The sequence below is a fragment of the Furipterus horrens genome, unplaced genomic scaffold, assembly GCF_987537825.1.
Source record: "Furipterus horrens unplaced genomic scaffold, mFurHor1.1.pri manual_scaffold_5, whole genome shotgun sequence".
Lineage (NCBI taxonomy): Eukaryota > Metazoa > Chordata > Mammalia > Chiroptera > Furipteridae > Furipterus > Furipterus horrens.
In genome coordinates this window covers 198,223,626-198,248,759 of record NW_028327175.1, presented here as the reverse complement: position 1 = coordinate 198,248,759, position 25,134 = coordinate 198,223,626, and the positions used below count along the sequence as shown (strand labels likewise).

The 25,134-nt window shown below is 48.4% G+C and overlaps 1 protein-coding gene across 1 annotated transcript; it reads left to right on the top strand.

Moving 5' to 3' along the window:
- The first annotated feature begins 5,703 nt into the window (after window positions 1-5,703).
- LOC150010745 (Fanconi anemia group B protein-like) lies at window positions 5,704-9,119 on the top strand. The gene has a single exon (XM_090278714.1). It carries the CDS (start codon window positions 5,737-5,739, stop codon window positions 8,287-8,289), a length of 2,553 nt encoding a protein of 850 aa, XP_090134840.1. The 5' UTR covers window positions 5,704-5,736; the 3' UTR covers window positions 8,290-9,119.
- Window positions 9,120-25,134: the final 16,015 nt, after the last annotated feature.

Sequence of the window (25,134 nt, the reverse complement as noted above, 5' to 3'; positions counted from 1 at the left end):
TTCTGTTAGTGAATTGCTATGTGATTTCCCAAAGATGTAATGGGGTTTCCCTGTAGGACTTACATTATAGCTTTGCTTAATAACCATGATCTTGGTGTCTTTAAAACTATCCATCTTGACTTTGTGTCAAGTGGCAGGCGAGTTTGTTTGTGCCCTGAAGCCTAGCATTATTGCTCGTTAACTTGAGGATTGAGCGCTTGTGAGACTCAGAAGGTAAAGACTTGAACGGAAGCACCAAGATACCTCTTGACTATATTTGATGGGTGGTGCTGAACTCAACCTAGCTGCCGAGTTAGTATTGTTAGAGGTCTCATTTTACAACGGGAAAATGGATTGGTGTCAAAGAAAGTTAAACCTAGAAAGACTTTAGAGACCCATCCAGCCAACTCTCCCACTTTAAAATGAAGGGTTCCTAGCCCAGAATTCTTGCTTGAAGTCATCCATCCAGAAACAAACAGGACAAGAGTCCAAATGCCCTGGCTCCCAATTCAGTGTTCTTCCTACTCTTTAACATTGTCTCTGTTCAACAAGTTTGGGATGTCATCCTTCTTGTGTATTTCAGTCCTCTTATTGTTTTATTTTGGGTTTAAATGAAGAAGAATGAACACTTCAGAAGCTTTACAATTGGTCAGTGTCATTGCTTACATATATGTATCACCTGCCAAAGACCGCAGCTCTCCTTGGGTATAGCTGTTATGTCAGATGTGAAGGTTATTGTGTGAGATAAGTTCGTTTTAGGATTATGATTTATTTTTTTAAGTATTCTTTTATTGCTTATGTTGTTACAGTAGTCCCAATTTTTCCCCCTTTACTCCCCTGTGCATGGGCAACAGCAGACCCTCCATATCACCCTGCCCAGGCTCTGTAGCTTCAGCTTAACTGGAGAGGACACTCCAGCGTCATCACAAGATGTCGATTCAACACGGGAGGAGACAGATACCATGTCACTCCCGAGTCGGACTGCACAACCATTCTCGGCGGTGCAGATAGACTCTTAAGAAGCTACACCATCGTCTCTCGAGACGGATGGCTGCCGACGACGACTCCCCTGTGCCCAGTACCCCCTTCCCTCCAGCAATCCCAGTCCCCTTAGTTCATGTCCATGGGTCATGCATAGAAGTTCTTTTGCTTCACCATTTCCTATATTATTCTTAACTTGCCCCTATCTATTTTGTACCAAGCAACTATGCTTCTTAGTCCCTGCACCATTTCCCCACTTCTCCTCCTTCCCCCTCCCAGCTGATAACCCTCCAAGTGATCCCCATACCTATGACTCTGTTCGTATTCTCATTTGCTTAGTTGGATTTTGTTTTTATTTTTTAGATTCAGTTGATAGTTGTGAGTTTGTTGTCATTTTAATGTTCATAATTTTGATCTTTTTCTTAAGTCCCTTTGACATTTCATATAATAATGGCTTGGTGATAATGAACTCCTTTAGCTTTACCTTGTCTGGGAAGCACTTCATCTGTCCTTCCATTCTAAATGATAGCTTTGCTGGGTAAAGTAATCTTGATTGTAAGTCCTTGCTTTTCATCACCTTGAATACTTCTTGTCAGTCCCTTCTTGCCTGGAAACTTTCTTTTCAGAAACCAGCTGATAGTCTTATAGGCAACCTTTTGTAGGTAACTCTATGCTTTTCTCTTGCTGCTTTTAAAAGTCTCTCTTTATCTTTAACCTTTGGCATTTTAATTATGATGTGTCTTGGTGTGGTCCTTCTTGGGTCTAGCTTGTTTGGGACTCTGTGCTTCCTGGATTTGTATGTCTATATCCTTTGCCAAATTTAGGGAGTTTTCCTTCATTATTTTCTCACATAAGTTTTCAATTTCTTGTTCTTCCTCTTCTCCTTCTGGCACCCCTATGATTTGGATGTTGGCACATTTAAAGTTGTCCCAGAGGTTCCTAAGCCTCTCCTCATTTTTTTCAATTCTTGTTTCCTCATTCTGTACTGGTCCACTGTTGTTTTCTTCCTTATGTTCCAAATCATTGATTTGAACCCTGGTTTCCTTCCATTCACCATTGGTTTTGTGTGGATTTTCCTTCGTTTCATTTAGCATAACCTTCACTTCTTCCCTTATGTGTTTGCCATACTTAAGCACATCTGTCGAGCCTGTGAGCATCTTTATCACCAGTGTTTTGAACTCTTCATCTGTTAGGTTGGCTATCTGCTCATTGCTTAGTTCTCCCACTGGAACCTTGATCCGTTCCCCCTTTTGGGCCATACTTCTCTGTCTCCTCATCCTGACAGGCTCCTGTGTTTGTTTGCCTCTGTGTCTTAGGTAGAGCTGTCACTCCTGTTACATTGTAAGGGGCAGAGCTTTAGGGATTCATCAGTACAGGGCAACCTGCCTTCACCGCGTTGTGGCGCTGTATGTGGGTCCAAGAGGGAACAATGCCGCCTGCCCAGCACTCGCCCCTTTTCCGGGCACCTCTCCCACTTCCGCACTGGACTGGCGCCCCTCTAGATGCTGCCGTGGCCATCCCCAGAGTGGGTGAGTCTGCGGACGTTCTAGGACCGTGGGGGCCCTTTAAACAAGCGGACTCTGCTGAGACTGGCAGTTTCTTCCTCCGCCCCAACCCCCGCTGGTTTGCACAGTCAGAAGCAATGAGACTTGATTTTCCCTGGTGCTGGGACCATGGCTGCGAGGTCTGGTCTCATGCTGGGAGCGCTCCCCAGGTGTCCATCCCTAGTTTTTAAAACATGAGACTGCACTTTCCATCGGTCTGCCGCTGCCACCGCCACCACACCGCATCCTCTCTACCCCGGCTCCACCCCTCCTTCCTGTCTGGATGAGTATTTCTTCTTTATATCTTTGTTTGGACTTCATGCAGCTAGATGTTCTGGAATTTCTGGTGGTCTCTAGTTTTGAGGTAGTTGTGTTCCTTCTTAGTTGTGGAGGGAGACCCAGTGTGTCTGTCTACGCCTCCATCTTGGCCAGAAGTCCCGGAAACTTTCTGTTGTGGCACTTTTTACTCAGTGATGCAGTATAGTCTAGGCTGTAGGAGGTTTCAGCCTGTCTGTTCCCCCTTATTTCCTACGTTATCTGGGTATCAGTCCCTTTTCTCTTTTGTCATTCAGTGACACGTGACGGAAGGTCACTGTGTCCAAGAATCCAAGGTACTATGGGGGGGCCAGGCTGCCATGCAGAGATGAGTAAGACCAGATCCTTATGGAAATGTGTGTACATCTCAGATGTCGTTTTTCTGTTCTGAGCGCATCCTCAAACAGAGACTGAGTAGAAAATGACCAAGGCCAACCCTGCGCAAAAGTATTTCTTTAGAGCCATTCTAATGATCACAGTACGTGCTGACATCTCTTGAGCTCTCATCATGTGCCAGCCATTATTCTGTGTTCTCGACACACTTTAACTCACAACAACCCTATGCAGCAGGTGCTCTTATTAGCCCATTTTACCGGCAGGGAGACTGAGGCAGGAGATATTAAATGAGGTGCTTGTTGGAACAGAAATGGGATTTAAACTCCGGCAGTCTGGCTGATGGGTCTTTAAGGTCTGGTAATCTTCAGGAGCCTTCCAGTGAAATGCACTACCAACTAGCCCTTTATTGGCGAATAATTCTTCAGGGTTGTGTCTCAGATCTTGCTGTGTTTCAGATCTTTTCAAACAGAGAAGCCTGCTGAGAACAGGGCCTGCCAGACAAATGGGCATGGGAGCACGTAGGTGTACTTTGGGAGAAAGAACAGGGGAGGAGGTGGAGAGGGCAACAGAGAGATAACACTAGAGGGGTGAGAAAAGCACTATGAAAAGGAAAATAGGGAAATACAAAACAAAAATTCATTTCCTTTAGAGTTATCTAAAAGCTACCCTGAGGTAGGAAGAATGACAACGTGTGATAAAAATCAGAGTGGGTGGCTACAGGGTGTCTGATTTGCAATGATTTGTATGGATAGCTACAGTATAAAGGAAAAAAACCTAACTTTACAAAAGTTTGGGGTTTTTTTGAAGAACATAAGTTGAAAACAAAATAGGAATATAGCCAAACATAATTATACTTACAGGTATAAATGGGTTAAAATCACCTATTAAAAATAAAAGATGTCCCTGACTGATGTAGCTCAGTTGGTTGAGCATCAGCCTATAAAGCAAAAGGTCACCAGTTTGATTCCAGACCAGGACACATGCCTGGGTTGTGGGCCAGGTACCCCTGTCGGGGCATACATGAGAGCCAACCAATCGATGTTTCTCTCTCCCTCCCTTCCTCTCGCTCTAAAAAATAAAATCAGTAAAATATTTTTTTAAATAACAGGTGTTAAGACAGGGCAAAGGAAAATTTAAACCCTAGCTACCTAAAGTTAGAAACACCTTAAAAAAATAAAAAATCAGCACAGGAAAGTTGAAATAAAGACCAAGTACTACACAAAGGAAAGCAGGAATAGCCATGTTGTTATCAAACAAAACGGAATTGAGGGCAAAAATAACTTTAAAGGACAAAAAAAGATGTAACAGAAAACAGAGTTTACCAAGAAGGTCCAATAGTCACGTTTTTGTCCCTAACTACGTAACGGAGCTGTATGGAGCAAAACAAACAGAAACACACTGAGAAGCATCACCACGGCCATCCCACAGGCATTGACCCAGGGACCCACCAGCCCGCAGAGATGGGAAACGCAAGAACACGTTGGATAGCTAATTCAAAGGTTGTTAGGCGGAGGAAGAGCTTCTTGGTTCTCTCAAATGCAAACGAATAGTCAGAATTTTGCCACGAAGTAAATTTCTACAAACTTCAAAAATACAAAAAAAAAAATTTTTTTTTTTATCCTCACCTAAGGATATTTTTTCATTGCTTTTTCAGAGAGGAGGGGAGAGTGAGGGAGAAACATCAACATGAGAGAGAGACAGATCAGTTGCCTACCATCCGCCCGACGGGAGAATTGAACCCACAATCTTCTGGTGTCTTTAGGGCGTTCCAACCAACGGAGCCATCCGGCCAGAACCAAAAAGACAAGGTTTTACAGGCAACGTTCACTATACACAATGGTGAATAAACAACAGGATGTAAAAAAGCTAACCATAACCTGAAAGATCTTTGGTTCGATATAAAATAATATCAAGCACAGCTTGGCGACAAGGATCATGGGAAGCCGGCCGTCTGTCTCGCTCAGCGCTCCTCGGAGGATGGACAGGAAGGCGGTATTGTTTGTAGTGGTGGAGAAATTACAAATGGCTTAGTGAGAGGATAAGTAAGTCACGGCAATGCACACTCCAGTCCTAGGCAGCCAGTTTAGAGAATAAGATCTAGGCCTAGCAAGCGCCTCCTGCCATTGGCTTTTATGACATTCCCTGGAGGCCCCTCCTCCCCAGCCTGTCTTGGCTCCGCCTTCTCGAGTTCGATGCTGTTTCCAGCCCAGCCCTCCCAGGGTGCAGTGCGCGGGCAGGAAGTTTGGAGCCTTGCGGACCTGGCAGAAGTTTGACGCAACTTCCGGCCCAGCCCTCCCAGGATGCAGCGCGCTGGCGGGAGGTGTGGAGCTTCCGGGTCCGGCGAGAGGCGGCGCGCTGAGGCCTTTGCCTCGGTTTCTCCAGCTGCGGAACGGAATGATGGTGCCTGTGGCATAAGGATGTTGTGAGGAATAAACGAGCGACTCCAAAGTTAAGCAGACTCGCTACAGAGAAAGTGCTCGCAATATAGCCGTGGTGGGAACGCATCGCCCGGAGTCGGGCTGCGCGCGGAAAGGCGGCCGCCCCGGGGACCCGGCGGTGTGAACTGGAGAGCCAGCGCGCAATGTCGCCTGACGAGGAGCGGGAGAGGCTCCTGTGTCACAACGGGGCTGTCCTCGCTTTTCAGTTGTCGGAAGGAAGGTTTGCAGATGCAGGGCCGGCGGGGGTGCCCGTGCTGCGTGTCCGGACACTGGTGTTTGACGGAGAAGCGGGTGCGTTCGTGGAGCGGTCCGCCGGGCTCTTCCGCGTAGGAGAAGAAGACGCCGACCGCCTGAGGCTTGTGTGTTGCCGCTGTGTGTCGGACTTCAGGACCGGAGCGAACCTCCCCTCTGTGGTGATACAGTGCAGCGAAAAGAACAACATTTTTAAGTATTTTCTACTGTGTTTTCACAGTCCCAGTAAGTTTGAAAAGCTTTTGACTTTTAGACTAGGCCATGAGTTGGACAATGGCGTGAGGGTCTTTAATGGCCCTTTAGTTTTGTGGAAACATGTCAGTACATTCTTCTGTATCTCTCCCCAAACTGGCAGAGTTATTCCTCTGTCTGTGCACTTTTCCTCTATTGAGTGGGCAGGAGAGATTGAAAATCTGGGTATGGTTTTATTAGGACAAAAGAAATGTCATTTGGCAGAGGAAGAAGGCACCCCGGAGCCTTCAAAGTCAGATTATGCGACTCGGAGGACCACGTTCTGTGCGTACGTACTTGAGCGTGAAGAGGTGGTGAGTGACACGCACATTATCCCCCCTGCTTACAGCGCCGTAGTAACTCACGTGCTTGTCTGCGCGGCTGAGTTCGTCCACAACCAGCTGCGAATGTCTCTGGTTGCAGTTACTCGAAAGAATCAGCTGATTTCCTTCCAAAATGGGACTCCTAAAAGTGTGTGCCAGCTTCCATTTGGAGATCCTTGTGAAGTTCAGCTTGCGGATTCAGGCCAAGACCTCCTTTTCATTGTGTCCTCCAGGTCCAGTGCCTGTGCTGTTCGGGAAAAGAACTTTCAGGTTGCTGCTCAGTGGGAAAAAGTCAGCTCGGTACTCATCGATGACTTCATCAGAACTGGAACAGAACAAGTACTGCTACTTTTTAAGGACTCCTTAAATTCAGATTGCCTGAGTTCATTTAAAATAACAGATCTTGACAATATAAACTATCCAAGTGAAGCATTGGATTACAGGGAAGATGACTTACTTGAAGACAAACCAGATCATTGTTATTGGGTGATTCCAGCTCTGGAAAGAAGAGTGAAAGTTGGTTTGACGTCTATTCAGGAAGTACAGCGGCATCTCTTGCTTAAGGAAAAAGTTATTTTAAAATCTTACAAAACTTTAATGAACCTGCTTCAAGGAAAAGAAGACAGTACAGCGATTGCAGAGGAGGACTATCTTGTTACTCTTTGTGGTAAAGAAGATAATCCTGTCCATACCTGGGATGAAAAGTCATCAGACAATACTCAAGATTCAGAACAGCTAGTAGAGAAGATATGGTATCGTGTAATAGATGATAGTTTGGTTGTTGGAGTGAAAACCATGTCTTCTCTGAAACTGTCCCTGAACCAGGTGACTTTGTCATTGTTAATGGATGAACCCCATTGCTCCAACTTTCGGCTTGTTAAGTGTCAAAATAGGCTGGTCAAGTTGAGTAGGGACTCTTCTCCAACACCATGCCCAGTGCCATGTGAAGTAGGATCAGAGGCAAAAAGGATCAAGATGACTGCTGATAGTGAGGAAGAGGAGGAGAGCTTTGTTTGTGGACAGCCATCTGAGAAAGAGTGTGTAGAGATAATTACTGCTGTAACATCTCTTTCACCGCTTTTAGCACTCAGTCAGTTTTGCTGCATCGTGCTGCTACAAATTAGGGAGAGAGAAAATGGCAACTGTTCTGAACATCGTTATGTTCCCTGTGGCAGGCTTTTTTTAAGTCTAGAAGATTTTGCAAGTGGGAAATACCTAGTAACATTTCCAAAGAAACCTATAGAACACATGGAAGATCTCTTTGCACTTCTTGCAACGTTGCACAAAACTTGCCTCCAAATCACATCACCCAGCTGTGCCCTGACTTCAGTGAAGGCACGGCTCCTAGAACACATGCAATGTGAAGTAATCAAGGAATTTCCTGACATTTGCTTTTGTAAAGGGCCAGAAGGTTTGGATGGGACACTCTTCCACTGGAAACAAAGGACAGCATTTGAAGGGATTTTAATAGTCTATTCCAGGAATCACACAGCTTTGTTGCAATGCCTTCATGAGCTCACCAGAGTTCTCCCTGTAAACTGTTTCTTCAAAAATCTGAAATCAGGAAGTGATGACTTCTTGAGTGATCGTTTGGCATTAACTCTGGAGAAGGAATTGGTTATCCTTGGTTCTCTTTCTCCTGCCTCAGTTAGGGTTGACAACAGCGTGGTGCAGGGGTGTGCAACAAGCCGAGAGAAGGGTGGAGGTCTTGCTGCTTTCTCAGACAGAACAGAAAACGTCCATCCATCTCTCAGAGAAGAGGTTCAGAGAGAAAAGCAAACGCTGGGAACGAACCTAAAAGTGAGTGGCGCCCTTTATAGAGAAATGACTGTGAAATTAGCTGAGGTTCAGCTGAAATCAGACCTTGCTGCACAGAAATTGAGTGGTTAATAATTATCACCTCAGTTCGATTATATTTGAAAGTATTTTGTTCCTGCCGAAACATTTTGGTTTGACTTGCTTTTGTTTCGTGTTATATGCCTCCTTCATAAGAATAAAAATGAGGCTTTTCGTAGAAAAATAATAAGATCCAGGTACCGAGATTAAATCATCACCAAGTTGTCTTATTTTACAAATTCCAAATCGCACAGCATTTCTGCAGAACAGTAAAAAGCCCTCATTTTGTAAGTCCAGGCATGTATATAAGTTCTTAGAATGAGCTCAGAAAGTCTAGTCACCACACTAAGCTGCAGTGCTGGCCGCTCTGGGACTCAGGGTCCACAAGGCAGCCATGGGGTCGCTGGCATCATCCCTGCTTGCATTTTTATAACAGGATACAGTGGTGCCTGTGTAATTGGAGTTCAATGCAATGTTACTTCTATGATTGAATATAAAACTAAAGCCACCAGGAGGGTTACAGGAGTTTTTCACTTTTGTGCGTTCATTGTCTTTTAACCGATTTTCCTGCTTTTCTCAAATAACCATAGCTGAGGAGGCAGCTTCATTCAGCCCCAGGGGAGACTAGACTCTGACTCAGAGGGGACTGGGAAGGACCTGACTTCTGCGGGGAGAGAGCACAGAGCAGGTTTAAATGTCCACCCTGCACAGAGCAGGGGGTGTCTTGCTTTGCCAAGCCTGGTTTCCGCCCAAGGGCTTCTGCACTGGTCTTGGGATTAGCATCTTGTCTTTACTTGTAATTTGATTTTATGTGATTTGACCTGAAGTATTCAAAGGTAATATTTTCTTATACATAAATACTTGTTCCCAGGAGGAAAAAGTTCCGAAGTCCTGAAGTCGCAGGTTCGTAGTTCAACTTGGGTGGGCGCACTGTGACTGCGGGCCAAATCCAACCTACTGCTTGTGTTTGTTATGACCTGGGAACTATAATTTTTTTATGTGTAAAATGGTGCTTCCTTTGCTTTCCTTTTGGCTGGCTCTTCCCTCTGGTTTTCTTTCCTTGAAGTGGGAATTCTACCACTTATCAAGTTTCAGCTGTGGCAGCTCCTCCGTTCCCTACCCCAGTGTCTTCACTGTGCTTTAGAATAACTGAGTCCTGGGAGTGTAGGTACAGCTCCTTTGCACGCGAATGCGCCCTCTTTCCAACTCAATTGATACCCAGTTACTTTACTGACAGAGGCTAAGGACATGCCTATTGATTGCTGCTGCTAAGCTCGCTATAAATGTATTTTGAAATAAGGGTATTTTAAGGCCGAAACAACCCTGCACTTGCCCAATGGGCCAGAAGTCTTGGGACTTAGATTGAAATGTACCAATAGTAAAACAGTTGCCACATAGAGAAAGACATGGGTGGGTTTTTGTATTCCTCACCCAAGGATATGTTTATTGACTTGAGAGAGAGAGAGAGAGAGAAACCTTGATGTAAGAGAGAAACATTGATTGGTTACCTCCCATACGTGCCCCAACTGGGGAAGGAACCTGCAAGCCACGTATGTGTTCTGACCTGGAATTGAACCCACAACCTTTTGGGGTGTGTGTGTGGGATAACACTCCATCCAACTGAGCCACCTGGTCAGGCCAGGTGGGTTTGTTGGTTTGTTTGGTTTTTATTTAAACAATGTGTAACAAATATAGGCTCTGTTCATTTATTGTCATGTTCTCACAAGACAAGTCGTCATTTGGGGTGGGCATTCCTGCTCCCTTTGAGTTACCACACTTCTCACCTCATTGACCCTAAATTGATACAGATGTTTGCATCATTCCAGTTAGCTTTTTGGTCTGAAGTTTCTGTTTGGTCTCAGCAATCCAGGGCAATCTCCAGAAGAATAAAAATTTCACAGCAGGTTTACGTTATCACCTCTGACTAATGTAGCCTTTGGAGAACCTGCACCCAAGCTCAGCACCACGGTGTTCGCCCCTGGCCCGCAGAGGACGGAATCACACGTCGTCACAGCAAAGCCAGCGTGTTCCCAAGGCAGCAGAGAGGAAGTGCTCTCCAAAGAAAAGCCTCGTCCTTCCGTCTGTTCAGCAGAAGAAAGGACTCGCGGTGGCTGGTTGGCTGGTTTTGAAGCCTTTGTTACTTCCCTCAACACTCATTTCTCTCGGGTCCTTCTGCAGTTGTCCTGCTCCCCTAACTTGTCATTTTTTTGGACCCTAGTTCCTCTACCACGTTTACTACCTCTGCTGGAGGGTTTCCTCCCCAGGACCCGAGGGTAACTCCAGCAGCCTGCGTGTGCCCTCTGCGGGCCCCTGATGTTCACGGGGCCGGAGCAAGCCCACAGCTGCAGGCTCCACTACGGTCTTCCTGGTTTTGATCAGTGATTACAGTTTCAATTAATAAAGAGGGTGGAATCTCAGGGATTTCAGCCTCGTGTTGCGGATTTGATGAGAATGAATGGTTGCCATATAGATTTTCATTGTTCTGTCGGTAATTAAATTTTCCTCAGATAAAGAATGTGTGGTGTCCTGTTTGTGCTCGCTCGATTATTACGGAGTTTTAAGATTTTACACAGGCCACCTCTGAAGACTTCCTACTCCGTGCTCTTTCTAGCGCTTTCTTATTTTCTAACCTCTGCTTTTGTGTTTTGTGTTTCTGTTATGATCTTATATGTACTTCATTATGACCCACGGGATTTTTAAAAATATTTTATTCAAAGCATACAGAACTAGAATGTGTGTTCATCAAAGAATGCAAATTAAAGCGGGCACGCGTGGTCTGCAGCAGAGGCGTGCCTCTGCTTCCCGGCCTGGAGAAGCCTGGGTGGGCAGGCGCGGGGCTCGAGAGGAGGTGCAAACCATTCCCCCCTTTCCCATCCAGCTTTACCGTAAAAGCGGTCGATGTGCTTTGGTTAGAGGTGAAGGTAAGCCTAGGAAAGGAGTCTAGAATTTTCCTCAGTGAGGAAAGGGTGAGGTGGGGCCTGCAGCCAAGGACTGTTAAACACTGGCATTCAGGTGTGGGGTAAAGGGAAACCAGAAGAACAGGCCAAGGGGCAACCTCAGGAAACAAGCCAGTCCGGAAATGCCCGCTGATGCTGCCCTGGCCGCTGCGGCTCAGTGAGTTGGGCGCTCTCCCTCAAAGCAAGAAGGTCACTGGTTCGATTCCCAGTCAGGGCACAGGCCTAGGCTGCAGGTTCGATCCCATACGCAGGGTAACCGATTGATGTTTCTCTTTCATATAGATGTTTCTCTCCTCTTTCGCCCTCCCTTCCCCAGTGATGCTGAGTGGGGTGAGAGTCCTGGCCCCGGAGGAGCAACATATACCCAAGAGCAGGCTCTGGGGCTGCTCCAGGCAGTGATCCGATCGTTGACCTAGATAGAGCTGAGCCCTGAGTTCAGAGGCTGCTAAGTACAGTTTGAGGGAGAACTGAGTTCCTATCATTAGGGAGGAAAACAGGAGAATTATATCAGTTACATTTATATCTCAAATGTACCCAAATAAGTTTGGGGGATTAAAAATTGTGAGGACTTATGAAATTAGGAGGTGCTTTTTTTTTTTTTCCTCTCTGAATGAGGGAGACTTTTGAGATAACCAGGGTCAGAAGGGAGAAGCCAAAATCCTGAAAAGCTTTGATGGAATTTCCTGGTTTGGGATAAGAAAGGAACTTTTTCATCTGCTATGGACTGAATCTTTGTGCCCCGCCCCTCAGATGCATGCATTGAAATCTTAAATGACGAGGTGATGGTATTAGGAGGTGGGGCCTGTGGGAAGTGAGAATGAATAGGATTAATGTCCTCAAAGGAGCCACCCAGGGAGATCCCTAGCCCCTTGGGCCATTTGAAATCACAGTGAGAAGACTGCTGTCAGTGAGGAAGCAGGCCCCCCTGGGGACCAGATCTGATGGCACCATCATCTTGGAATTCCCAGCCCTGGAAACAGTGAGTAATAAAACGTTTCTTGTTTGTAAGCCCCCAGTTTAGCCCCAACAGACTACGACACCTCCCCTGCTTCAGCCTCCAAAAAAGCTGAGCCCAGGTGCTGGCAAACATTTCTGTAGGATAGATGGCCGGATGGGAAGCACTGTTTGGTTAGTGCCTTTTCAGAGTGGTGTGTGGAGGCCCCGCCACGAGTGGGCCTCCTTCGCCTCTGCCCGCACCTTAGTCCAAAGGCATGCTCTCTCCCTGGGGACAGTGCAGTCACCTCCCCAGAACCCGGTCACCTCCCTAGCAGCCTGAGACTACCTTTCAGACGTCAGTTGGATTATGTTGCTCCTCTTCAACACGTTCTCGGGAACTGCTGTCCAGTGTGACAGCCACTAGCCACAGGCGGCCATTTAAATTTAAGTTAGTTAATAAATAAAACACAAAACATAACCCCTTGGCAGCACTAGCCACATTGCAAGCGTGGGGCTTGTGGCTACCGGATCAGGCTGCACAGCTGTGGAGCGGCTTCATTGTCGTGGAAAGTTCTGCGGGTCTTCACCGCCGTAGGAGACACAGCGGCCGTGCCCACGGGGTCCAGGCGGCGTGCAGAGCGCCTGCCCAAGCAGGCTGGACTGGTCTCCAAGACCTTGTGGCTTTCAAGTGGTATGGCGGGGTTGCTTGTGGGGCTCACTGTTTCCCTTTCCTCCTCCTCTTCCCCCTGTCCTCACCCCTCACAAGACTTTTGTCCCTGTTGTCATCGGGCAGTGGGGACTGAAGGAAAGAGGGAACAAGTCCAAGAGGGAACAAGGCTTGGGGAGAGATCAGGTTGCCCCAGATGAAAGGGACTGCCCCAGGCTGGTAGAAGACAGACCTTCGTGCCCCCCGTGTCCCCGAGACTGGCACCCCGGGAATGTGTGCCAGAGGAAAGGGTGGGTGGGGCCCCAGGAGGCTGGTGGCTGGGAAGGCCCTCTGGCCTCGCAGAAGGTGCTGAACCTGCAGCACATCCCAGATGATGCAGCGCAGCCAGGGTGCAGGCAGCTCCTGGGCCAGGAGGACAGACTCATGGAGGCAAGCTGTGCAGTGAGGGACAGAGGCTCCAGGAGGGCCCTTTACTCTTGGCTCTGCTAAGACCCACCCCCAGAACCCAGACACAACTCTGGGGAAAGGAGCCCTGGGCAAAGTTGGACAGCCCCCCACAACAGTGCGGGTGGGGCTCAGAGGTGACATGGCACTGACTGATGGTCCAGAGGGTGGAGGGTATGCTTCTGCCCTTTTGAAGAACGAGCTGGAGTCCGGAGGTGACAAGGATCAGGGGACAATATGACTCCCTTTTCTAGGCAGTCCCAGTTTATGCCTTTTGGCTCAAAACAATTTTTAATAGTGCCACCTGTCACTTTCAAAAGAGCTTTCCAATTTGGGCGGTAAATTATAAGGTCACCAGACTCTGGCCAGGTAGCTCAATTGGTTAGAGCGCCATCCTGATCGGCCAAGGCTGCCAGTTCCATCCCTAGTCAGGGCACGTATCCAACCAAGGATGCATCAGTAAGTGGGACAACAAACTGATGTTTATCTACCTACCTATCTACCTCTCCTTCCTCCCTCTCTCTCAAATCAATTTTAAAAATATAAGGTCACCATGCATGGGTACCTCGTACTTGGAGCTGAGAAGACTGCTGGGGGCAGGACCAGCTACCTCCCCACAGGTCTCAGAAGAACCCCAGTGTAGTCAGTGGTCTTTAGTGAGAGAGGGGGTCACCCCCCCCCTACCCCAGTGTGGAGGACAGGGTGTTCACCTCCACAGAGCCAGAGCTGAGGTTCCTACAAGGAAGGCAGCCCAGCATTTTGCTCCCAGCTGGACACCTTATTTAGCTTGTGGATTGTTGGTTTTTCCCATAAGAACAGGAGAGAAAAAGACTCAGGACACCATGGGGGAACCGCAGAGGGGGGCGAGGACCACCCCGTCTCGAGTTCCCAGTTCCAAAAGGTTACGGAAGATGGGTCCCCTGGGTGCCCACCGGCCCGAGAATTGGCACAGGCATTGATGAGATTGTGTTACATGATCTTGCCGGAATCCCTTCTCTTGAGGACAGCGAGGTATGCACCAAAGAGGAACGAGCCAGCTGGAAAATGTCGCCACTCTTGCAAGAGACTGGATAGCAGAACTGGCTCTGGCCAACCCTCTTTTGGAGTGTGCACATAGAGAAGTTGCTAGAACAGCCAAGTCAAGGTGGAACAGCGCCTTGCCCAGCCAGGTGAGGAGGCAGAGGTGTCTTTTTTGCTCTCTCTGCTCTCTCCCTGACGCCCCAACCGACTCCAGCACCGGAGGGGGAAAGGAGAAAAATCGAGAGGGACCCTGCACTCCGCTGCCTCCGACACGCACACGCGCGCACACGCACGTACAGCAGGCTGACTGAGTCACAAACAGGCAGGGCCAGTGCCGGGGTCTGGGACACAGTAGTTTCAAAGTGGACATGAGACAATAGTTTGTAAGTCTTAAATGAACTGAGCCTGTTCAATGAACCAAAAGTGACTGAGAAGCCATCACACTGAGCTGAGATCTGTTATTGCCAAGAGCTACCGCCTTGTAAGAGCGACAGTTTGGGCGAATGATTACCAGAAAACATCTCCAAATATTGCGACTCAATAAGCTTGTCCCAGTCAAAACTTTTAAAAAAGTGCCATTTCCTGCTGGTGGATGGAGCTCCACGCCTGCCAGCATGTCATCAGGCTACCTACCTCCTGGGACCTTTAGCTGCCCAAAGGTACCCGATCCTTAGATACCTGGCTCTGTCCTCTCTGCTCTGGGGGGCTACCTGTGGCTCTTCAAGGGATGTCCACAAAACAAGCTCAAGATACCCTGAAAGGTCTTCTGAAAAATCTTGTCATTGTCGAGCTCTTGTGACACCAGGATTTGCCAGCTACCCCCTTATTCACGTCAACGGGACCCGAGCCCAGGGAGCCAAAGCCCTTGCTCTCAGGATCATGCAGCCAAGAGCCTGGGCTTTGTTATCAGACTGCCGGGCTTGCGCGTCCGCTTCTCACTTCCTAATTGTACAACCTGGGGTGGGTTCCTTACCCTCGCTAAGATCTGTTTTTCTTTATAAAATGGACATGCTGGTGGTACTAGTGCCCACCTGGAAGGCTTGCTGTAAGGAGTCAGGTGCACAGTGCGTGTAAACCCCCAGAGAGTCCCAGGCGTGTAGTAAGCCAGGCAGGTGACGTTGGCTCCTGTCTCCAGCTGGGGCCACGGCTGGGTCTCCTGGCTCCTCCTTCAGTATTGTCATCTCCTAAAGTCAAACCAACTGCCGCTGCGCAGGTCAGAGTGTCAAGTTCAAAAACTTCCCAAGTCCCACTTTTTCCTGTGGTGTAGCATCTCTCTTCGCCAAGGGCAATGCCCCGAAGTGCTCGGTTAGAGGGTGGCCTTCAAGGCCACGGCCGCGTCTGGCTGTGCAGCCAGCAGAAAATGCAGAGCCCGTCAAGCACCCTGGCTTCCCCCGACAAGATGATCTGCATGGCATTTGGGTCAATCAATTTCGAGATAATGATTCTCGCCGCAGCGCTGTGCATGTCCAATCACGAGGAATAGGGGCCCCCAATTGATTTCTGTGGGCTGGCTTCATTTTCGCAGAAAGCTTTTCAGGTTCAAACACTGGCCGGAGCCAGGGTGCTGATAGGAGGTGGCATATTTCCATCTACTTTTGCCCGGGAATGCCTGGCTATCACCGTGCTCTGTTGAATAAAATTGAAATCATCAAGCCCTTTGAGGCATTGCAAGGACATTTTTCAAGCAGGACTTTAAATCTGGGGGGTGGGGTGGGGTGAGGACACAGAGCATCTGCCTGGAGGAAACGCACACACATACACACACACACACACACACACTTTGTCTTTTCCAGAATAAATTTCTTCCAGCAACACAGTGAGATTCAAGAAGCTGGAGGCTCTTGTCCTGTGCAATGTTTCTACCTCGGTGTGTGGACTTCGTTTACATCAGCCTCAGCATGAAAGAGTAAGAAAACCTAAATGTATAGTTAAAGGGGTAATTAAAAAATAGGCAAATGCCTTATTTCTCTCCGAAACTGGTTGATTGATGCCTTGTTGTGGGTTTTTTGAGAACACAAAACTATTAATTTATGTGCGCAAAGAACAGCGAATTAATCCCAAAGAGCCCTGCAGCCTTTAAAGACCTAAATCCTATGTTGAGCTCATTTAAAACTTGCATAGGAAATTAAGGTAGAATAAAGCCCTTGAATTTGAAAAGTGCATCTATGTTGCCGTCCTTAGGATATCTGCAGGGTCATTATTCAGAAAGGTTAAGGAGGACTTTATTTTTTTATACTCACTATGTATTTCCCAGAGCCAGCTCACCATGGTGCATTTCAACTTAAAAAGCGAAGCAGATGACAAAGGGCAGAGGGGAGCTTTTTATTCACGTCCCACTTAATTTCCTTGCTGCCATGCCAGTCCCAGCTTAATGAATGTAATTGCTACCTTTGATGAAAATACTATTATCAAGATCACACATTACACTGGAAAACAGTTTTTCTTTAAACACAGCGACTGCAGTCTCTAATTATGCATGTAACAAGTGTCTCCCGAACAAAAGAGCATGTTGTCTACAATTGCTAGGAATTGGACCAAGGCAAATTTGAACAAAGGACAGATTAGATTCGCTCCCGGCTCCACAAAGCCCAGCCCTCTGATTAATTTCCTGCAAAAACTAAAACAATTCTCTTAAAAGGCGCTCACCCCCCTTCTCCAGAATGATCCATATGCCATTTGGGTATTTCTATAGGATGATAATGGCCCCTGATTTGAACTTGTGTTAAAAAATAAGAAAGGGCTTTTATGAACTTCCTCTTTCACATGCAAATGAGCAGCACACGATCTTGAGGAATAATGAGCCCCCCAAAAAGTGACTTTTCAGGAGCTATCAAAGAGCCCGCTGGTAGGAGAGAGTCTGCATTGAGCGTGTTCAACCCAATTATTTTCTCAGTTTCAAGAAATGAGGCACCGTTGAGAAAATACTTGCCGGGTCTGTTGAGACGAAATGACACCAGCTTTTCTGGAGTTGCTTTTCCTAAAATACAGACAGTTTCTCGACTTATGCATAGAATTTATTAAATGAATTCCTAATTAAAGTACACTTGTTAGGTTAGGGAACACTGGGTTTTATTGCAGTTTGCAATTAGAGTTGGAGGCTGCATTTAGCAAGTAATTTCTTCACGCATCACATGCGGCAGAGGGGCTAGCTGACCTGCAATACCTCAGTTCTGCGCCCCCAGCATTATTCAGACCCAGAAAAGAAAAGCCAAGTTAGCTTCCAAAGTGATATTAGTTCCAAGTATGAGGTCTGGAGTCCTGCTGCCTGCCTTCAAATCTCAACTCGCAATTTACCACTTGTGTGATCTGGGGAAAAAAAACTTTTCGTTTTTTTATCTTCACCTGGTGACATTTTTTCATTGCTTTGAGAGAGAGAGAGAGAGAGAGGCCTGGGGGAGAGAGAGAGAAAGAGAGAAGGAGAGGGAGAGAGAGAGAAAAACACCGATATAGAAGAGAAACTCCACTGGTGGTCGCCCTCAGAGGCTCCCGACCTGGGACTAAACCCACAACATAGGCATGTGACCGGACCAGGAATCGAACATGCAAACTTTCGTTTTACAGGACAACACTCCAACCAACTGAGCCTCACCAGCTAGGGCAAACGTCATCTTTCTATATCTTACTTCCCCACTAAAAGGGTAGTGAAAATGAAATAATACTTGTGGCCCGTTTGCAACAATACCCAGCATGTGGTGAACACCCAATGCATTTTGCTTACCACTCCGGTTAGTTAAGACCTGGAAGACGCTGGTGTTTAATGAAACTGGTTTCCCAGAGTCCTGCTCACTATCTCCTCGAGTGCCCTGGGAAGACAGCCCAGGAAGTGTCATCCCAGACTGAATCCTGCAGCCCCAGGGATGAGAGGGCTGCCTGAACCCCATCTAAGGAGGTTCTGCTTAAATCCGGAGCTCTGTGGCAGAGCTCTGCTGTGTTAGGCTTGGCCCGGTTCTTTTCAGACTCATCTTACCTCCGATGCGGTCCGGGAACCAGCAGGGACAGCACCGGATGAAGCTCGTTGCCTCCGCTGCTCCTTGGCGGAAGGGGGACCTGGTTGCATGACAGGAGGACCACCACACCTAGGTCCTCGCTAGGCCAGGACTCATCACCTGAGTCCCCAGTCATGTAGCTTCCGGAGGGTCACGGGAGCTGTCCAAACACTCACTGCTCACTACAAAAGTAGTGCCCACCCAGGTGTCCCTTTCTACTAAATGTTAGTGCCCATCTCTGTCGCCTATGCAAAACCCATATAAGTTGATGGCAAAGTATAAATGGCTTGCACAGTACAACTGCCAATCGTGCCAAAAGGGCGGGGTTTCGTGAAGCCATGAAATGATGCTGGAGAAGTGTCTGAATTCTACACAAAGCCCTTGACAGATGAGGGTCCGACCGTTGTTGATGCGAAGGAAAAAAGTGAGCGAGGGTGACGGCACAGCAGACACGCAAAAGAGAGTGGTTTGCAGGCTGTGGCCTGAGCTGCGCCCTGTGACAGTGCACGAAGCCTCTGGGTAATTGTGCAAAAAGGACACTCCGTGAGACCACGCGGTGAAAATCAGCCACAAAGGACGGCCCCCCGAGTGAGCCATCGTGCCATTAGCTTTGCTGAGGACAATGCTGACCTGATGCTCCCAAGTCAATGTTTGAGTCAATCGTGGCTCAGTCTAAGACGATAGCTGCAGGTATAGCCTTGACTTAAAAAAAAAAGGAAAAAAATTTATTTTAATAAATCCTAATACAATTTTTTAACGTTTTAAGACAAATTCCACAAAAGCCTCTTCTGTTTTCACCATCTCCTAGGAAAGGAGGTCCCTGTTATAACAGATCCATTTCAAGTGGGCTTTTTCCAGCAGCAATTTTCCTAAAATGACAATGACATGGACCGCCATGTGCCAGGTTGTCAGGTGGCATCTCGGAATCCCTGGGACAAAAGGCACACAGTGTTATATTCGGGGTGCAGAGCTGCGGTGCCCCATTACCTGTGTTATCCGGCAGGGAGAGTCTTTGCAATTTGGGGCTCCCCACAGCCAAGGACGATGCAATTCTCCACAGCTGGTGGTCAGAAGGAAGAGCGCCCAGGAGGACTGGATTTGCACCCAAAGTTCTGGGGCTGAAAGTCTTAGACTTGAGGGGTTGAGTGGCAGCCAAGGGGGCAGCCCCAGGTGTGGCCTCAGGCTGGTCACAAAACCTGAAAACAAAGCTCTGCAAATACCAGGCAGGTTCTTGTCCTACCTGCAGCTCCTGCCCCCCCCCCCCCAGGAGCAATGGAAAGGGGCCACCACGTGCTGAGAGTCAGCAGAGAGACCAGAAAGGCCACCAGGCACACAGCAATTCTGTCCTCGTCCAGGGACCCCGTGGCCCTTGCAGCACGTGTCTGCCCCCTTGGTCCCAGCCGCAGCCCTGAGAGGGAGGCCTGCTGAGCGCAGAGGCAGAGGTGGAGGGCTGGGACTGGGCCAAGGGCAGCCAGTGGCTGCTGGGACACAGGGCGCTTTGCTAGCCGGTGGGGTGGGGGGGTCTCCCTTGAAGACCTGCACATCCATCACTTGTCCCGTTCCTCTTGCTGCCTGCAACTCTGGAAATTGGCTGGAGTGATCGCTCTGAGGAGCCCCAACAGGGGACAGCATTAAAGACAAGTGAGCTTTGAGGCAGCATCTCTGAGTCTTGATGGGGCCGCAAATGACCAGCCATTTCCTGGTCCACTGGTTAGCAGAATTAGCATACTGTGAGCGGGAGTGGTCTCCATCTGCCTGCCGCACTCCTCATTACCAGCGCCAAGGTGGAATCGGCACCTGACCTTTGAGTCCATGAAGGGTAATGCCCCACACTCCCGAGCAGACATGCTCCCCTAGGCGGGCCGCGTGGTGGGACCCTGGGGCATCCTCGGCGGGCCCACGAGGCACAGCCACATGTGGGGGAGCTGGCATTTAAGGAGGGCTCAGGGTGAAGGCGGACCCCGAAAGGAGAAAGGGGTGAGGAAGGGCTCTGGCCTCTCTGCTGGCTCAGGGCGCTGTCTGCTGGTGTCTGTCCTCTCCCCTCTTCAGTAAATGAGGGGTTGTCCCTGCAGGTGGCACGTCCTCTCGGGCCCTGCTCCAAGGAAACCTTTTCCAACACTGTCTTTGCCTGTCCCCCCAGCCCGAGGGAACCAGCCACAAACCCTCCCTGCCCCCCCCCTCCACTGTGTCTCGGTGTCCCCCACACATAACTGAACACACTCACTGCAGTCCTAGGTCTGCTCAGTCTCGGGGGTCTCCCCTTCCCTCAGCAGCAGCTGCTGGTCCTGGCTTCCTCTCGCCACAGCCGCGGCCTGGGTTGGTGGGCAGAGTCCCCTGGGGACAGAAAGACAGACGAGGCTGGAAGATGCCTCCTCCCTGTGCCCCGGCAACAGGCGCCCAGGACATCCGCCAGCGGCTCCTCCTCAGGTCGGCTGGCTGTGGCCCAGCCTGTGGCTGGTGCTTGCTAACGGCCACTGAGCCACGTTGCTGGGACGCTGGATGGCTGGGGATCTGACCACGGCCGGGCTTCTTAGGCAGCTCCACAGGAACCCAGGTCATCCCACAGTTGCCGTAAAAAATGACAGATGTCCTTTTAAATTTGAATTTCAGGTAACCGATGACTAATATTTAAATGTACGTAAGTCCCAAATATCGCATGAGGCATGCTTATGCGGAACCAATGATCTGAAATTCAAATGAAGCTGGTGTCGGGGTGGGGGGGTGTTTGATTGCTTGTTTTTGTTTTTATTGTTTTCTGTTTTTTTTGTACCTTATTTTGTTAGTTGGGTTTTTTTCCTAACCTGGCAACCTACCCTTCCCTCTTCCCACTTTGCCAACCCTGACGCCTGTCCTCAGGGTGACGTCAGAGTCACAGGAAGGCTGCTGGAGCTCCAGCTTCATGTCTGGGATCCGGGAACGCAACGAGGGAGAAGGCGGAGAGTCAGAAAGACGGCCGCCCCCCTTCCGAGTCAGCCTCTTCTAAAGAGAGTCCCTGACTGCGGTATGCGCTGGTTCTCTGAACTGTTATTTATGCTGTTAGGTATGATAGGTATTGTGGGTATGTAGGGAAATGTCCTTCTTTGGGGGAGATGCATCCTAAAATATTTAGATGTAAAATGTCGTCATGTCTGTAATTATTTTTAATTACTTTGGGGGAAGAAAGCAAGTATGGCAAAATGTTAACTGTGAAATCTGGTGACGGTGTGTATGGGGGTCCATTCCTCTAGTCTCTCTCTCTCTCTCCCTTTATGCTTGAAAATGTTCTTAATAAAAAGTTTATTTGTTTGTTTGTTTCCAAGGAGAGATTTCCCATAATCCTTGCCCTACGACTTTTGCTTTCTCATTGACCCGTCCTTGCAGGAAGGGAGGCTGGGAAATGTAGTCCAGGTTCTGTCGATGAGAAGAAGGGGAGAGTGGGTGCCAGGCAGGACCCCAGGACGCAGTTTCTCAGCTCCCTCTGCCCAGCGCTCAGAGAGGCAGGGGCCTCAGTGTGCAAAGCTCTGCTTCAGCTTCCTGATGGAGCCAGCCCCTCCGGGTCTCACTCAGCCTCCTGATGGTCGAGCAGCGACTTCATCACAGCCGACCTCTCACCCCAAGGTGGGAATGAAGATGAGCCCTGCTGAACCCCACACCTGTGCACTGCACAGCTTGTTCCCTCTGCGTGATCTCTGCCTGGACCCCCGAGTCCGCCTCTGTAACGAACACACGCTGCAGCTCCTGCCCCTTCCCATCGAGAGGGACTTACTCTCCCCGGGTCGCTGTGTTGCCCCCACTCAAGTGTATCCATCTCACCCGGACGAAAGATCTTTGAGCGGGAAGCCACATTCCGAGATGTTGTCCCAGGTAAGACGACTGGGCAGTCTGCCTGGCGTCCCCAGCTGTCAAGTAACCAGGAACTAACAGTACCCGGTGTGGTGCTGGGTAACACAAGGCTTCGAAGCTGTGCATAAATGTATGCTCCGCTGCGCTCTGCACACTTGGCACGTAGTAGGCCTGCTACGAAAGTTTGAGGTGGGGACTTGGGAGGCCCTCTGGTCCGTTAACGAATGAATGGGTAAATAAAAGGCGGTCCGCTCACGCAGTGGATATCATACAGCCGCTAAAAGGAACGAAGCACTGACACAGCCATCACGAACAGCCCTTAGAAACGTGGCACCAAGTGAAAGAAGCCGGTCACAGAGGACCACTTACTCTGTGATTCCGTTTTCATGAAATATCCAGACTGGCCAAATGCATGGAGGCAGACGTAGATTAGCGGCTGTCCAGGTCTGGGGGGTTGAGCAGAAATAGGGAGTGACTGCTAATGGGTATGGGGTTTGGGCAGAGGCAGATTAAGGTCAGTTGAGGCCCCGGGTGCAGAAGAAAATATTGGGCCCCTTAAAAAGAAAGAAAGAGACAGGGAGAATAAAAATACATGGTTTTGTGGGGCCCTTCAGAAGTCAGGGCCCAGGGCACGTGCCCAGTGTGCCCGCCGTTAAATTTGGGCAGGATGATGAAAATGTTCTAAAATGAACTGTAGTGAGGGCAGCTGATGTATTAAAATTCATTGAATTGTACACTTTGAATGGACAAATTATATGATATGTGAATTATATCTCCATAAAACTGCTTAAAAAGTAAAAAAAATAATAATAATGGCACTCTGATAATGGGAGATACTTTTATCAGCAGCAACACAATCTACAATGTGTGGACACCCAGGAATGCCTCAGTCGCTACGCAACTGGAAGATGCCCAGCATCCCCTGGCTTCCAGAAGCCTGTCTGCATGGAACGGGCCGGGAAGGAGCCCTGCCTGGCTCCTGCCCAGCAGCGAATGGGCTCAAGTTAACGGGCCTCCACTTACATATATTGATCGTTTACCTCCTTCTGTTCCCAGCGCGAGATCTATGAGCGAGAAGAAAGGAAAAAGGAGTTCAGGTTTAAACTCTTATCACTAAAGTGAGTCTCCCTCTACATTAAAAAACTGCCCAGACCCTGTGGCAGGAATGGGCTCTGTTCTTGGGGCATAAATTTGTGTGTGTGGAAAAAAGACTTATTGGTGAATTTAGCAGTATTTTTCGTTCAACTGGCAGTTGCTAACCATTACACCAGTATTTATTTGATTCTTAAAGAGTACAAAACCATGGACCACAAATAAAGAAGATGGAGTAATAGTTTGTGGCTGGGCCACTAGCTTTAAACTTGAAATGAAGTGTCCAGTTTTGAATTACTGTGTCCAACCACCATTTGTACAGTTTGAAAAGTGGGGGCATTTTTCCAGGCTGTCAGTGTGACTGGAGTTCATTGCCATGAATGATATCGCTGAAGGAGCAGTTGTTCTGCTCTGAGCGCCTCACTCATGACCAGAATATATTAAATGTATTAATCTGGGCCTCCAGGCGTAATTTAGGAAGGCCCTCTATTTGACACATTCCTGTACATCCTTGTTTTATAGCTTGCTCCCGCAGGTAACCATGTCTCAAAAGTCTTGCTCCTGAATGAAGTTAAAATTACATGTCACCCAATAGCATATGCAGTTTTGTGGCTTATTTTGCTGTCAAAATTACCACCCTGCAACAACATGAGACGTTAATGGGGACGTGGTGTGATTTACCTCAATGGCTCGGGGCTCGGTGGCCAGAGGGGACTCCCTGCAACCAAGTGGCCACGTGCTTAGGGAAGCTGGGCAGCCTCAGCCCTTAGTTCAGCCTTTAATACCCAAACCATGTCACCGAACATGGCAGGCCTCTCCTGGAATGAAAATCAACGGTGTTTGAGATACTCTGCCAAATAATTGTTAAGCTTGTTTTAAGTCAGTAGGGAAATATATATATATTTCAAGCAGATTAATCCTCTCCCGACAGGAAGGGCTCACCCTGTTTCTCAGTCAGGCTCATGACAAAGGTCCATTAAGGATGTGCCAAGATGTCACATAGAAATGCCTGATTTTAAGGCTAATAGGAACAGCCTTGATATGCAATTTGATGTGATATTTTTCTGCCCTGACACACCAACATCTTTGGAATGTTTGTTATGTCAGGTAACAAGAGAAGGCCACAAAGCCGAAGTGTGCCTTTTAATAAAATTCTGGTTTGCCCAAGCTGGAAGAGTATCACATGTAGTTTACAGCTGCCCGGGAGTCTGGGTCAGAAGCCACATTAGGACTTTCATGGGTCTTAGGTGCTTTAGCCTTTGTGGGCCTCTTGCTCCATGATATATATATATTACACACACACAAACATATATGTAAAAGTTTAGATATATAAATATGTATTATATGTTACATATTAAATTTTTTTTTTATTTTATGACTGCATTGATATGAAGACAAAATCTAGGTGGATTTATTGTTATATAGCCTTTACTGTTACATTAACGTTTTTGCCTCTGACTTTAAAAGAGATGAAAATTAAGACAGCACAACAGCCCCAACCCGAACTGCAGGATCCAGACTTCAGGTCTGTCTCCAGGGGAGTCTTGCCTTTAAGGCCGGGACAGCCTGGCCATGGCAGCTCACTGGAGGGGCTTAGATGGCGGGCATCCACTCCCCGCAGCCGGGCCCAGTTTGCTCCCCATCCCTGGGGAGCATCAGACACGTTCTCCCTCACTGGCTGCCTCCCACCCCCTTTTATTTGTCTTTATTTCAAACAAATAGGCCAGGGCTGGTGCTGTGGCTTTTCCAGTGCACTTGAGAGCTGGGGACAGTCCCCGGGTGCAGGGACGAGGTGCCCCCCCCCCACCGCGGGCGTGGTTGGCTGGGACGATGGGAGGGGGCGTTAATGACGAGCCACCATAGCGAACCCCTGACCTCATCGACCGAGTTCCCTCTCCGCAGCCGACTCTCTGCAGGAGCTGGAAGGGCAGCCATTGTCCCCGGCCGGCCGGTCTGCCATTAATAATGTTTTCAT